Source organism: Heterodontus francisci, chromosome 16 (assembly GCF_036365525.1).
Source record: "Heterodontus francisci isolate sHetFra1 chromosome 16, sHetFra1.hap1, whole genome shotgun sequence".
Classification (NCBI taxonomy): domain Eukaryota; kingdom Metazoa; phylum Chordata; class Chondrichthyes; order Heterodontiformes; family Heterodontidae; genus Heterodontus; species Heterodontus francisci.
The window spans coordinates 92,705,213-92,719,997 of NC_090386.1; the positions used below are offsets into that span (position 1 = coordinate 92,705,213).

At 46.3% G+C, this 14,785-nt stretch overlaps 1 protein-coding gene across 5 annotated transcripts in view; it reads left to right on the forward strand.

Annotated features, from left to right (window-relative positions):
* Positions 1–545: 545 nt before the first annotated feature.
* Positions 546–14,785, forward strand: part of unm_sa1614 (un-named sa1614) — a 280,473-nt gene continuing 266,233 nt past the window's right edge. For 4 of the 5 annotated variants that reach the window (XM_068048637.1, XM_068048639.1, XM_068048638.1 and 1 more), the window contains exon 1: positions 547–816. In XM_068048637.1, coding sequence (XP_067904738.1) covers positions 691–816 — 126 coding nt within the window. In that variant the 5' untranslated portion in view covers positions 547–690. Of the gene's footprint in view, positions 817–14,785 lie in introns of all 5 variants that reach the window. The other variant, XM_068048640.1, reaches the window with a different exon arrangement.

Here is a 14,785-nt window from a genome sequence, read left to right on the forward strand (position 1 = left end):
AGCGGGCGGTCGGGCGGGGCGGTTGTCGGTGCCGGCCCGGGGTGGGCGGGGCGGTTGTCGGTGCCGGCCCGGGGTGGGAGGAGTGAGTGGGCGGGGCGGTTGTCGGTGCCGGCCCGGGGTGGGCGGGGCAGTTGTCGGTGCCGGCCCGGGGTGGGAGGAGCGGGCGGTCGGGCGGGGCGGTTGTCGGTGCCGGCCCGGGGTGGGCGGGGCGGTTGTCGGTGCCGGCCCGGGGTGGGAGGAGCGGTTGTCGGTGCCGGCCCGGGGTGGGAGGAGCGGGCGGTCGGGCGGGGCGGTTGTCGGTGCCGGCCCGGGGTGGGCGGGGCGGTTGTCGGTGCCGGCCCGGGGTGGGCGGGGCGGTTGTCGGTGCCGGCCCGGGGTGGGAGGAGCGGTTGTCGGTGCCGGCCCGGGGTGGGAGGAGCGGGCGGTCGGGCGGGGCGGTTGTCGGTGCCGGCCCGGGGTGGGCGGGGCGGTTGTCGGTGCCGGCCCGGGGTGGGAGGAGCGAGCTCTGCTTCCGCAACATTTCCTTCCCTGTTTCTCTGCGAGCTGAGCACTGCTGACAGAGGCGGGGGGTGGGCGGGTGTGACAGTGTTAGGAGGGGGAGGATTTGACTCTCTCTCTCTCTCTCTATTCCCTACTCAATTGTTGTTAAATTTCTGGAAGGGAAAGATTAGAAAAAGCAACATTGAGAAGATGCCGGAGGTGATCACAGTGCAAGAATTTATCTGCGAGACTCTGGAGGACCACAGCTCGCCGACAACCTCCTCCTTCACCACCAAAATGGCAAGCTGCAGGAACACAGTGACTACACTCGAGGAGGTAAAGCTCTTCCTCCCGCTGGCTTGCTGCAGTTTACCCACATTGTTTATTCTGTGTCGACACCCAGGGCTCTTCTCATCCTTTCGATCCACCTCTTCTTGTCTCTGTCTCTCTGTTTTCATGCATCGTTGCCTGGGATTTTTAAATGACAAGCTGGCTCGGCACAGTCTGTGCTGCCCAGCTCTGCAAATACTCATCCCCTTCAAACAGCCCTTCTGATGATATCTGTAATGTTTATTCTTTTCTGGAAATGCTTTGATCTGTCATTCTTTGTTTCCCTCTCACTCCCCCTTTTTGTCCTTTCTTCACCCCACCTCATAGTCAAGATGGCAAACTCTAGGAACACATCGCTGCTTTTTGACACTGACAGCACCTTTTAATCTCATGCACAGAGTATATTCCCTCTGAGTTCAATAACCGTGTGCCTTCCTTCTCCCCTGCCTCACATCAGGACTCAAGTTGTTGTTGTTGTGCATGTATGTCTTTTATTCCTCTGTCATCTCTTCATTTGTTCCGTGAACATTGCTGGTAATGTGTTGCTGGGAGCCAGAATTTCCTTCACTTGTGGAAGTTCACTGCATTAATAGTGAACGAGCCCTAAATCCTTACGTGGTTAGCTGTGAACAATTGTCACTTAGTGAAACATGTTTGTGAAATTTCAACATCAAATCATGAATCTGTTGAATCTGGCTGTGTGAAGTATGTAGGGTGCCCAGTTATTTAGATTTTCAACTTCACTATAATGAAATAATGATAAGTTGCAATGAATTATCATCTGTCTTGCCAGGATACTTGGCTTTAAAATTATTAACCTCATTTGGTATTGCAGCCATTTCTTTTGAAAAGATAAGGTGAAGGTGTCGAACAATCTTTAAAGTCATAAGTTACTATATTGTTGATTGCCTTCTGAAGTAAGATTTTTAAACTGCAGTGGGTGAGACGGTCTTTAAAATCACACAATTGTTCAATGCTGAATGGGATGGGGTGGTGAGTAAAATGTCCCTGCAGTACATGGTGATTATGAATGTATTTTTATAAACAAAACAATGCTTTCATACTTCATGGTTGTGACTCTGTTATCTAATAAATTAAAGATGGTTGCCATAACAGTCAGCGGCAAGCATTAAACTAGGAGACTGGAAAGAGAACTTTGACGAACTCTCTCTGGAAGACGTTGTAAACCAATACAGTCCATTGGCTAATTAATTTCCTAGATAGCTGTACTGCAGCTTATTTATTGGCGTTAGGCAAAGGTACCTTTACTTTCATTTTTTTGTTGTCACTTTACTAAACCAAGCTAAAAGCCCATGTAGGATTCTGGCAATTCTACCACAGGAATCAACTGCTGGGATGTGTGTGAGAACTCGATGGGCCAAATGTCTTACTTCTGTGCTGTAAATGACTCTATGAGCACCCAGTGGTGATTGTCCTGATTTTTCTGTTTTCCTTGCTCATTGCAGGGAAGCATTTGACTTCTATTTACTGTCTCTCCACAGCAGAACAGTTGAGGTTTTCAATTCGCCTCGCAGAGAAATGAGTGTGAAAGTCGCAATCTGTCACTCCATAGTAACCTTACTGTGTCACAATAGTTCATTTTGTAATATGAACATCATTACAAACTGTCAGTTAACATTGGCCGTACAAAAACAATTCCAGAATTGAAAGAGGTCCTATTACTGAACTCCACTTCAATATTTGTTACTGGAACAATATTTATTAGTTGCTGAGATAAAAAGAAAAGCTGCAAATGCAAATCTGAAATAAAAACAAAATGGTGGAATCATGCAACAGGTCCATCAGCAACTGAAAAGCAAAAGGCTATTTCAGGTGAAAACCATGCCCTTGATATTAATGGGAGTGTGGGAAGGGTGCGGGGCAGTTCGGTGGCAGACGACAACTTTCACAAGGCCGGGCCATGGAGGCCCTGCTGATTTAAACAGCAGCACCTCATTTTAAAAAATTCAGCACTGACGCCCAGCCAGGTTGACTTCCTGACTGGTGGGCGAGATAGAAATTTATAGTTGGGAGGCCATAGGCTGGGTCCTGTGGGAACAGAGTGATAGGAAGACTTTGTAGGAGACAAGGGATCGAGGGTTTCAGCGAGATTAGAGGTGGGGCTGGGGTGTTCCAAGCACTCCTTCAGGGCTCTGTCAGGAGAACTTCTGGTCCATGGGAGTTTCTAAAAAACAGATCTTCAAGAATTAACTCAGCCAGTCAGCGTCTTTTAAAAAAGTTATTAATTCACGGTATGTGGGCATCGCTAGCAAACCCAACATTTAATGTCCCCCTAATTGCCCTTGAGAAGATGGTGGTGAGCTGCTGCCTCGAATATAATTGAGTGGCTTGTTAGACCATTTTGGAGGGCAGTTAAAAGTCAACCACATTGCTGTGGGTCTGAAGTCATATCTGGCCTAACCCAGGTGAGAGCACAGATTTCCTTCCCTGAAGGACATTAGTGAGCTAGTTGGGTTTTTACAACAATCTGGTAGTTTCATTTGGTGAGAGAGTTTGGTGCATGGCAACTAGGAGAAAGGGAAGGAGGCAGGCAAAGAACTTCCACACACCAGAGTGTGCCACAGACACGCCATGTAACCTGTCACCGTAAAAAATGGTGTCAGGCGTGTAGGCAACGGGTTGAGGTCATGTTTCCTGGTTTTCAATTGTTAGCTCCCTTATTAACATGCAGGACAGGGCCCTATGACATACAAAGGGACTTGATTGCCATTTTAAGATAGGACTAGTTGGCGTGTGCATCAGGTAACACTGGGTTGGTGTATGATCAGTAGAATGAATAAGTGAGTGATATAGAGTCATTGATACATGTGCATTACATAATCATATTCATTCTCAACCTTAATTATTTTAACAACCAATTCGCTACATCCATGCAATCAGCAGTGCAGTTTTTACGTAACTCCCTATTACATTAATGCTGAAACTGCTGAAATGTATAACCATTAACAGCCTACAAAATAAACGGAGACATTGTGAAATATGTTCCAGGACGTGTTTAAGATAAGACTAGCATTCTGAATGATATTCATCTGACATCCAGCTGGCTGATAAAGCAAATGGGGAATAGGGGAAGTTGCTTTGTGTGATCAATTATCATTGCAGTAGCGATGCAGGTGGAGAGCAGTAGCATATTTCCAATTTCGTCGCTCAAATGTTGGACAGATTAAGAAAGAGAGAACTTGTATTTCTATAGCATCTTTCACAACCTCAGGACATCTAAAGGTGCTTCAGAGCCAACAAGGTACTTTTGAAGTGTAGTTACTTTTTAAAAAATTCAGTCAGGGGATGTGGGCATCGCTGACAATGCCAGAATTTATTGTCCATCCCTAATTGCCCTTGTGAAGGTGGTGGTGAGCTGCCTTCTTGAACTGCTGCAGTCCTTGGGGTGTATGTAGGTACACCAACAGTGCTGTTAGGAAGGGAGTTCCAGGACTTTGACCCAACGACAGTGAAGGAACAGCGATATAGTTCCAAGTCAGGATGGTGTGTGGCTTGGAGGGGAACTTGCTGGTGGTGATGTTCCCATGTATCTGCTGCCCTTGTCCTTCTAGGTGGTAGAGGTCACGGGTTTGGAAGGAGATGTGGTGAGGTGCTGCGGTTCATCTTGTAGATGGTATACACTGCTGCCACTGTGCTTCAGTGGTGAAGGGAGTGAATGTTGAAGATGGTGAATGGGGTGCCAATCAAGTGGGCTGCTTTGTCCTGGATGGTGACGAGCTTCTTGAGTGTTGTTGGAGCTGCACCATTAAGGCAAGTAGCGAGTATTCCATCACACTCCTGACTTGTGCCTTGTAAATGGTGGGCACGCATCAGGGAATCAGCCTCTGACCTGTTCTTGTAGCCACAGTATTTATGTGGCTGGTCCAGTTCAGTTTCTGGTCAATGGTGACCCCCAGGATGTTGATAGTGGGGGATTCAGCGATGGTAATGCCATTGAACGTCAAGGGGAGATGGTTAGATTTTCTTTTGTTTGAGATGGTCGTTGCCCGGTATTTGTGTGGCGCGAATGTTACTTCCCGCTCATCAGCCCAAGCCTGGATGTTGTCCAGGTCTTGCTGCATATGTACACAGGCTGCTACAGTATCTGAGTCGTGAATGGTGCTGAACATTGTGCAATCATCAGCGAACGTCCCCACTTCTGACCTTATGATGGAGGGTAGGTCATTGATGAAGCAACTGAAGATGTTTGGGCCTGGTACACTACCCTGAGGAACTCCTGCAATAATGTCCTGCGACTGAGATGATTGACCTCCAACAACCACAACCATCTTCCTTTGTACTAAGTATGACTCCAACCAGTGGAGAGTTTTCCCCTTGTTTCCCATCGACTTCAGTTTTGCTAGGGCTCCTTGATGCCATACTCAGTCAAATGCTGCCTTGATGTCAAGGCCAGTCACTCTCACCTCACCTCTATAGTTCAGCTCTTTTGTCCATGTTTGGACTAAGGCTGGTATAAGGTCAGGAGCTGTGTGGCCCAAACTAAGCATCAGTGAACAGGTTATTGTTGAGCAAGTGCCGCTTGATAGTACTGTCGAAGACACCTTCCATCACTTTGCTGATGATGTAGAGTAGACTGAGAGGGCGGTAATTGGCTGGATCGGATTTGTCCTGCTTTTTGTGCGCAGGACATACCTGGGCAATTTTCCACATTTCCAGGTAGATGCCAGTGTTGTAGTGGTACTGGAACAGCTTGGCTAGGGGAGTGGCTAGTTCCAGAACACAGGTCTTCGGTACTATTGCTGGAATGTTGTCAGGGCCCTTAGCCTTTGCAGTATCCAGTGCCTGCAGTCGTTTCTTTGATATTACGTGGAGTGAATTGGATTGGCTAAAGACTAGCATCTGTGATGCTGGGGACCTCAGGAGAAGGCAGAGATGGAACATCCACATGGCACTTCTAGCTGAAGGTGGATGCAAATGCTTCAGCCTTATCTTTTACACTGATGTGCTGGGCTCCTCCATCGTAGAGGATGGGGATGTTTGTGGAGCTGCCTCCTCCTGTCAGTTGTTCAATAGTCCACCACCATTCACGGTTGGATGTGGCAGGACATTGTAATGTAGGTAACGCAATAGTGAATTTGTATACAGAAAATTGCCACAAACAGCAATGAAATCATTTTTTTTTAGGTGTTGGATGAGGGATAAATATTGGCCAAGACACCAGGAGAACCCGCCTGCTCTTCTTCGGATAATCCCATGGGATCTTTTACATCCGCCCAGGGCATCCTGAGCCTCAGTTTAACATCTGATCTGAAAGACAGCGCCTGCAACTGTGCAGCATTTCCTCAGCACTGCACTCAAGCGCCAACTTAAAATGTATGCCGGAATCTTATGGAGCTTGAACCTGACCTCCGACTCAGAGACTAGGGGGTGAATTTAAATATTAATTCTGTTTTTCTCATCACAAATGCTGCCTGACCCACTGAGTATTTCCAGCATGTTCTCTTTTTGTTTCAGATTTCCAGTTTTCACAGAATTTTGCTTATGCTCTTCTATAGTACTTCATTGGCTGCAAAGCATTTTGAGGTGCCCCTGAGATTATGAAAGGGTATTATTTAAATACAAGTTCTTCCTTTTCTTGCTTGAGTTATATTTATCAAAATCATTTTTTACCACCAATAAATTCCTGGTTTCTTTTTTGGTGGTGATTCCATATAATAGTTTCCTCCTAAATTTGAAAGCCCTAGTGTGTTCTTCCTAAAAATCAGATCTGGAAGACGTGTTCTCATTGCACCTGTGGTCAGCATGGCCCATACAGCACACAATGCATGTTCTGCATCATTGCTGACCTTGGATGCAATATGTAGCATCTCAAATCCACTTCCCAACAGGAAAAGGAACGAAGACTGTGCAATTAGGGTGTTTTTCTAAAGGAACCTGGATCACCTTTAGGTATTGCTGTGATGAGGGCTATATTCTTATACTGCAACAGTGATCAGTCTTTCTTTACTGGTTAGATTATGAATAGGCACAATATTGCAATGACAGTTACTGTACTGATAGTCCACTGAATACTCAGGTCATCCATCAGTCAAAGCTGACTCAGGTCCCACAGGCAGCATATACTGAAAGGGAAATTGAAACTATTGCATAACCTCCAATAATTTATTTTCCTGCCTAATGCCCTGGCCAGTACTTACCCCTCAACTAAGGTCACTAAAAAAAAATATGGTAGCCTATTTCTACTGTTTGTGGGACTTTGCTATGTGCAAATGTGTTGCAGTGTTTCCCTACATTGCAGCAGTGATTACACTTCAAAAGGATGTGAAGTACTTTGGGACTTCCTGAATTTGTGAAAAGCAGTCTATAAATGGGAGTTATTTGTTTAGTATGAGATCAATTAGGCTCTATATTGAAATAAAAGAGAATTGACTGATAATTTGTATTTACATAGCAGTTTCAACATAGAAAAAATATTCCAAGGTGCTTCACAGAGGTAGAATTAAGAAGAAAAGTCATAGAGGGAGCCACTAGGAGGAGGACCAAATGCTTGGTGGAATACATTGGTTTTGAGGAATTGTCTTGAAGGTGAAGAAGCAGAGGGGTTTGGATACGGAATGCCAGGCCATGGAGTCAAGGTGGCTTTGTGGACCACCTCCATTTTGTCTGCAGGCATGACCCTGAGCTTCCAGTCGCCTGTCATTTTAGAGTCTCTGTTCTCTGCTTCCTGCAGGTTCCAATGAACTCAACACAAGCTCGAGGAACCACATGTCATCTTTTCATTAGGTACTTTACAACCTTCCGAATTCAACGTTGAGTTCAACAAGTTCAGACTGTAACCTCTGTTCCCATTTTGTTTTCTTTTTCTTTGCTAGTTTTTGTTTTACTCTCTTGTTGCTCTTTTTTTTGTTTAAGGATAGTAACTGTTGGTTCTGCTATTCATAAGCCTCTTTTGTTTCTTGTCCCATTACCACTCTGTTTGGCCTTGCACCATCAATACTGTTGTCATTTACTCTCTCCTGCCCTCTACCCTAACATAGACATTCCCTTTTTCCCACCCACTCTTCTTTCACTTGATTAAAATCTTTTACATCTCTAACTTTTCCCAGTTCTGATGCAGGGTCATCGATGTGAAACGTTGGGCTGAATTTTGCCACTGAGGATCATGTTCTACCACCGGGACTGAAGTGGGGGCTGACCCCCGCTCTGGCAGATGGAGCGACCCTGGGGAGACAGTTTAGCAGGGACAGCCAATCAGAGGGCCGGCAGCCTTGGCAGCGCCACTGCTAATGGTGGCCTCTGCAGAGCCGACAGCACAAGGGAAAGGGCACCTCGTAAGTTTTTCTGAGGGCCCGGCGATCGGTGGGGGTGGGTTATTCCGGCGGTGGCAACTTAGGCACGGGGACAACCGTAGTCACGGGGGGCCCCCTCCATGGGCAATGGAGCGCCCAGCAATGAGGGCCCACCTGCTCCCCAGGGACCCGCTGGAATGCCACCAGGGTTTACCCCCCCACACCCCTGCCATGGGCAAAATGCCCATGGGGGCTGGAAGTTGCCCTTAATTAGGCCCTTCAGTGGCTCAGTTAATGTCCGGTGGGCGGCCATATTGCTAAGGTTCTCGGCACTGGCCATATGCCAGAGTGGTAAGACATCAGCTTCCCTCCTGACCCCTTCCCCTTCTTTATTGCCAGCCCCCCACCTCCCAGACCGTCTCTAAAGGGCTGGGAAAATTACATACAAACATACGAATTTGGAGCATAAGTAGGTCATTTGGCCCCTTGAGCCTGCTGCGCCATTCAGTAAGATCATGGCTGATCTGTGTGTGTTTCAAATTCCACACTCCCATCTACCCCCAATAACCTTTGCTTCCCTTGCCTATCAAGAATCTAGCTACCTCCGCCTTAAAAAATTCAATAACCTCACCTCCACCACCTTCTGAGGTAGAGAGTTCCAAAGTTGCACAGCCCTCTGACAGAAAAAATTTCTCCTCATCTCTCCTAAAAGGGTGACCCCAATTTTAAAATAGTGCCCCCTAGTTCTGAACTTACCCACAAGAGGAAACATCCTTTTCACATCCACCTTATCAAGACCGTTCAGGATCTTATAAACTTCAATTAAGCCTTCCCTCACTCTTCTAAACTTCAGTGAAAGAAATCCCAGTCTGTCCAACCTTTCCTCATAAGACAACCCGCTCATTCCCGGTATCAATATAGTAAACCTCCTCTGAACCGCCTGCAACGTATTTACATCCTTCCTTAAATAAGGAGCCCAAAACTGCACACATTATTTGAGATGTGGTTTCAACAATGCCCTGTGTAACTGAAACATAACATCTTTACTTTTATTTTCAATTCCTCTCGTAATAAAGGAAATCATTGCATTAACCTTCTTTATTACCTGCTGTACCCGCATACTAACTTTTTGTGTCTCCTGCACTAGAACACCTAAAACCCTCTGCATCTCGGAATTCTGCAGTCGTTTGCCGTTTAAGTAATACTCTGCTTTTTTATTCTTCCTGCCAAAGTGAACAACTTCACATTTTCCCACATTATACTCCATCTGCCAGATTTTTGCCCACTCGCCTAACCTATCAAACCGGTCTGCAAGCTCCTTACGTCCTCTTCACAACATACTTTCCTGCCTATCTTTATGTCATCTGCAAATTTAGCTACCATGCCATCGCTCCCTTCATCTAAGTTATTGACATAAATTGTAAAAAGTTGAGGCCCCAGCAGAGACCTTTGCGGGACTCCACTCGTCTCATCCTGCCCATCAGAAAATTAATCTCAATAACTCTGTTTCTCTCTACACAGATGTTGCCAGATCTGCTGAGTATTTCCAGTATTTTCTGTTTCTATTTCAGATTTCCAGCACCTGCAGTATTTCGCTTTTGTGTGGTGGCTGAAGGTAGGATTTGGCAATGGTGGAGTGAAGTGAGAGGGGGATGCACATGAGGCCAAAGTTAGAGGAACAGAATTGGTGGGGGTTGGCAGAAGCCAAATGGCCTCCTTCTGTGCCATAAATTTTCTATGTTCTTTAGAATCTTAGCCACACTGTTGAATACATACTGGAATAACTCCTTTAGGGTCTAAATTCTGCACCGAATCTAGTAGTACAAACTGGTAATAAAAGCAAAATACTGCAGTTGCTGAAAATCTGAAACACAAACAAGAAATGCTGGAAACACTCAGCAGGTCTGGCAGCATCTGTGGAGAGAGAAGCAGAGTTAACGTTTCAGGTCAGTGACCCTTCATCAGAACTGGTATAATCTGGTACCAGGTTTTTGCTTGTATTCCCAATACACACAGTCAAATTTCTTTGCACTTGTCAGTCATGCTTTCATCAATATATTCAAACTTATCAGCCTGGTTTGTTAATAGAGGAGCTGCATTAATGTGAGCACAAATGTAAGTGGGATTGATCTTTTCTGTTGTATTCTGCATTGTTTTGTTTCATTTCAGTAAAAAGAATAATGCAGTCCTAACTGACAAGGACAGCTTTTGGGAATCAGTGATACTAGAAGCAAGGAGCGATGTTTCACAAAATATGTGTTTTTAAATGAGATATAAAAATGCTTTAAAAAGAGACTGTAAGACATGAATGTAAATGGTTCAAATAAAAGCACACATGGTGAACTTGCAGTTCAGTAGGGCATATCCTCTGTTGTGTAGCGGCTGAATCTGAAGTCACATGCTGAAAGCTGCAACCTGAGTGAAGCAATAATTGGTAAAATCTCGACTTCGATGTGGATCCTGAAGATGGAGGTTGATGGTATTTTTAAAAAAAAATGAACTGTGTTTCTTGTAATTTGTGCATCAGTTTTAGGAAATATTAGGTGAGAGTTGGAAGAGTGGATGGGGAGTTAAAGATATGGGGCTGAATTTTTGGCATGGAGGCGGGTAACAGGAGCTCGGTTTGTTTACGAACAAACGAACATACATACGAACATACGAATTAGGAGCAGGACTAAGCCCCTCGAACCTGCTCCGCCATTCAATAAGATCATGGTTGATCTGATTGTAATCTCAACTCCACATTCCTGCCTACCCACAATAATCTTTCACCCCCTTGCTTATCAAGAATCTATCTACCTCTGCCTTTAAAAATATTCAAAAACTCTGCTTTCACTGCCTTTTGAGGAAGAGAATTCCAAAGACTCATGACCCTCTGAGAGAAGAAACATTTCTCCTCATCTCTGTCTTAAATGGGCTACCCCTTATTTTAAAACAGTGACCCCTAGTTCTAGATTCTCCCACAAGAGGAAACCTCTTTCCACATCCACCCTGTCAGGACCCCTCAGAATCTTGTATGTTTCAATCAGGTCGCCTCTTACTCTTCTAAACTCCAACCTTTCCTCATAAGACAACCCGCTCATTCCAGGTATTAGTCTAGTAAACCTTCTCTGAACTGCTTCCAATGCATCCTTCTTTAAATAAGGAGACCAATACTGTACACAGTGCTCCAGATGTGGTCTCACCAATGCTCTGTATAGCTGAAGCATGTCCTCCCTACTTTTGTATTCAATTCCCTTGGCAATAAATGATAACATTCTATTAGCTTTCCTAATTACTTGCTGTACCTGCGTACTAACCTTTTGCGATTCATGCATTGGGACACCCAGATCCCTGTGCTTCTCAGCTCTGCAATCTCTCACCATTTAGAGAACGTGCTTCTTTTTTATTCTTCCTGCCAAAATGGATAATTTTGCATTTTCCTACAATATACTCCATTTGCCAGATCTTTGCCCACTCACTTAACCTATCTATATCCAGTTTTGGGTCAGAAACCTGTCTTCGGGAGGGAAACTGATTAAAGTTTAGATTTTCGTGTGGGGAAGCCCTTAATTGATATGGAAACGGGTTCTCTGTTCACTTAGTTGGTGGGGGTGGGAATAGAGGCAGGTCAGATGAATTGTGGGACTCATTTAGACACCCTTCGGCAGCCATCATTGAAGCTGCTGGTTGTTCTGAAGGAGAGATCTGCGATTTGTGCTAAAGCCTTCCACTGCACCAGAGGAAAATGAGATGTCACAAGGGAGCCAGAGGCCTGGCATGCGGGGCAGGGCAGCCCCTTGCTTCTTCGATGCTGACCTGGATCTGTTGCTGGAGGCTGTGACGGAGAGGAGGGAAATCCTCTTCCTCGAGAGTGGCAGGAGGAGGCCACCTCATCTGGTTCAGCTTGAATCCGTGGCCAGGGAGGGGGATGGAATCGGTGACTAGGGAATGGACCATGTTAATATGCTGTTATTCTGTGCAATTTGTTTGCATTAACGCAGAATGTTGCAATATAGTTTCAGTAGTTCTTGTGTTTTTTGAGTAAATATGGAGGTGTGGCTTAAGTCCAAGTGATACTTGGGGCAGAAACTTCTGTTCCCGCCGCCCGAAAAGAATGGCAGGCCGCATGTCGCGGAGCCGTTGCAATCTTCCGTGCGGCGGCTCATTTAAATAGCCACGGCAGGCCATCCCCCCGATCACATGGAGAGGACTGGCTGTCCGGCCCTGGCATTGACATCAGCTCCCTGTGCGCAGGCACCGATGCCATTTTTAAAGGGCTTTGAGCCCTACTGGTAAATTTAAATATTTAAATGCAAGTAAATAAAAATAAAGACATTTCTTCTGCCCCTCTCCCACTCCTCAATAACAATTAAATTTTTTGCCCTCTTTGCCCCCCCCAAAACACTTACCTTGTCCACCTGACCTTCCCTCCCCCAAAACAGCATGAACTTTGAACTATAACCCTTCCCATCATTCGAATGTGCGGGAATACTGGCCATTGGGCTGAAGATCGGAGCGGGAACTTGGGCAGAGAGATATCATTAATGCATTAATTTAAATGTATTTAAATATGCAAATGGGGGTCCCATCGCTGAGCGGTGGGGTGCCGCCATAGGGCCCTGCCACCACCGGTACTATCGGGCCAGGCCCTCCCAGATTCGGGGTGTGTGGCGGCCCTCTCCCGGAGGCATCTTCAGCATCCCCCCCACCCCGCCAAGGACCATGACTCCTAGGGGAGAACTAAATCCAGCCCTTGGAGTTCTGCTCCAGTCATTGACATAGAGAGGACTGAGAAGCCAGTTAAGTATAATATGTCAAAACAATTCTGAGAAGCAATTCAGTTAATTGAACTTGAAGAATCATTTTTGCTGTCCAGATGGCCAAGCTTTTGAGTTTTATCTGAGCATTATCTAATGACCACTGGTTTCCTGACTCTGTAATCAGTGATATTTTATATATGGCTTGGTTGGACTGCCAGGGTCATGGCAGGGTTGGGGCCGACCATGACTCATGGCCCTCCTTGACTTGGGCGCTATGGCATTGGAAGGATGAATGAGAGTGGACAGAGACTGCTTGAGTTGTGTACCTATCATAACCTCTGCATCACCCACTCGTTCTTTCACACTAAACCCTGTCACCAGGTTTATTGGAGGCACCCAAGATCATGTTGTTGGCACCAGCTGGACCTCATCGTCACAAGGCGAGCCTCTTTAAACAGGGTTCAAATCACACGCAGCTTCCACAGTGCTGACTGCGACACCGACCACTCCCTGATGTGCAGCAAGGTTAGACTCAAACCAAAGAAGCTGCATCACTCCAAGCAGAAGGCCCGCCTACGCATCAACACTAGCAGAATCTCTCATCCACAGCTGTTACATAGGTTTCTAAATTCACTTGAAAAAGCCCTTCAAAACACTCCTACAGGGGATTCAGAGACCACGTGGGCCCACATCAGAGACGCCATCTATGACTCAGCAATGACCACCTATGGCAAACGTGTGAAGCGGAATGTAGACTGGTTTCAATCTCACTTTGAAGAGCTGGAACCTGTCATAACGGCTAAGTGCATTGCACTGCTGAACTACAAGAAAGCCCCCAGCGAGTTAACATCCGTAGCACTTAAAGCAGCCAGAAGCGCTGCACAAAGAACAGCCAGGCGCTGCGCAAATGACTACTGGCAACACCTATGCAGTCATATTCAGCTGGCCTCTAACACCGGAAACATCAGAGGAATGTATGATGGCATTAAGAGAGCTCTTGGGCCAACCATCAAGAAGATCGCTCCCCTCAAATCTAAATCAGAGGACACAATAACTGACCAACGCAAACAAATGGACCGCTGGGTGGAGCACTACCTAGAACTGCACTCCAGGGAAAATGTTGTCACTGAGACTGCCCTCAATGCAGCCCAGTCTCTGCCAGTCATGGACGAGCTGGACGTACAGCCAACAAAATTGGAACTCAGTGATGCCGTTGATTCTCTAGCCAGCAGAAAAGCCCCTGGGAAGGACAGCATTACCCAAAGAATAAAGAACTGTGCAGTACAGCACAAGAACAGGCCATTCGGCCCTCCAAGCCTGCGCCGATCTTGATGCCTGCCTAAAGTAAAACCTTCTGCACTTCCGGGGACCGTATCCCTCTATTCCCATCCTATTCATGTATTTGTCAAGATGCCTCTTAAACGTTGCTATCGTACCTGCTTCCACCACCTCCCCCGGCAACAAGTTCCAGGCACTCACCACCCTCTGTGTAAAGAACTTGCCTCGCACATCCCCTCTAGACTTTTCCCCTCGCACCTTAAACCTATGCCCCCTAGTAACTGACTCTTCCACCCTGGGAACAAGCTTCTGACTATCCACTCTGTCCATGCCACACATAACTTTGTAAACCTCTATCATGTCGCCCCTCCACCTCCGTCGTTCCAGTGAAAACAATTCGAGTTTATCCAACCTCTCCTCATAGCTGATGCCTTCCAGACAAGGCAACATCCGGTAAACCTCTTCCGTACCCTCTCCAAAGCCTCCACGTCCTTCTGGTAGTGTGGCGACCAGAATTGCACGCAATATTCTAAGTGTGGCCGAAGTAAGGTTCTGTACAGCTGCAACATGACTTGCCAACTTCTATACTCTATGCCCCGACCGATGAAGGGAAGCATGCCGTATGCCTTCTTGACGACCTTATCCACCTGCGTTGCCACTTTCAGTGACCTGTGGACCTGTACGCCCAGATCTCTCTGCCTGTCA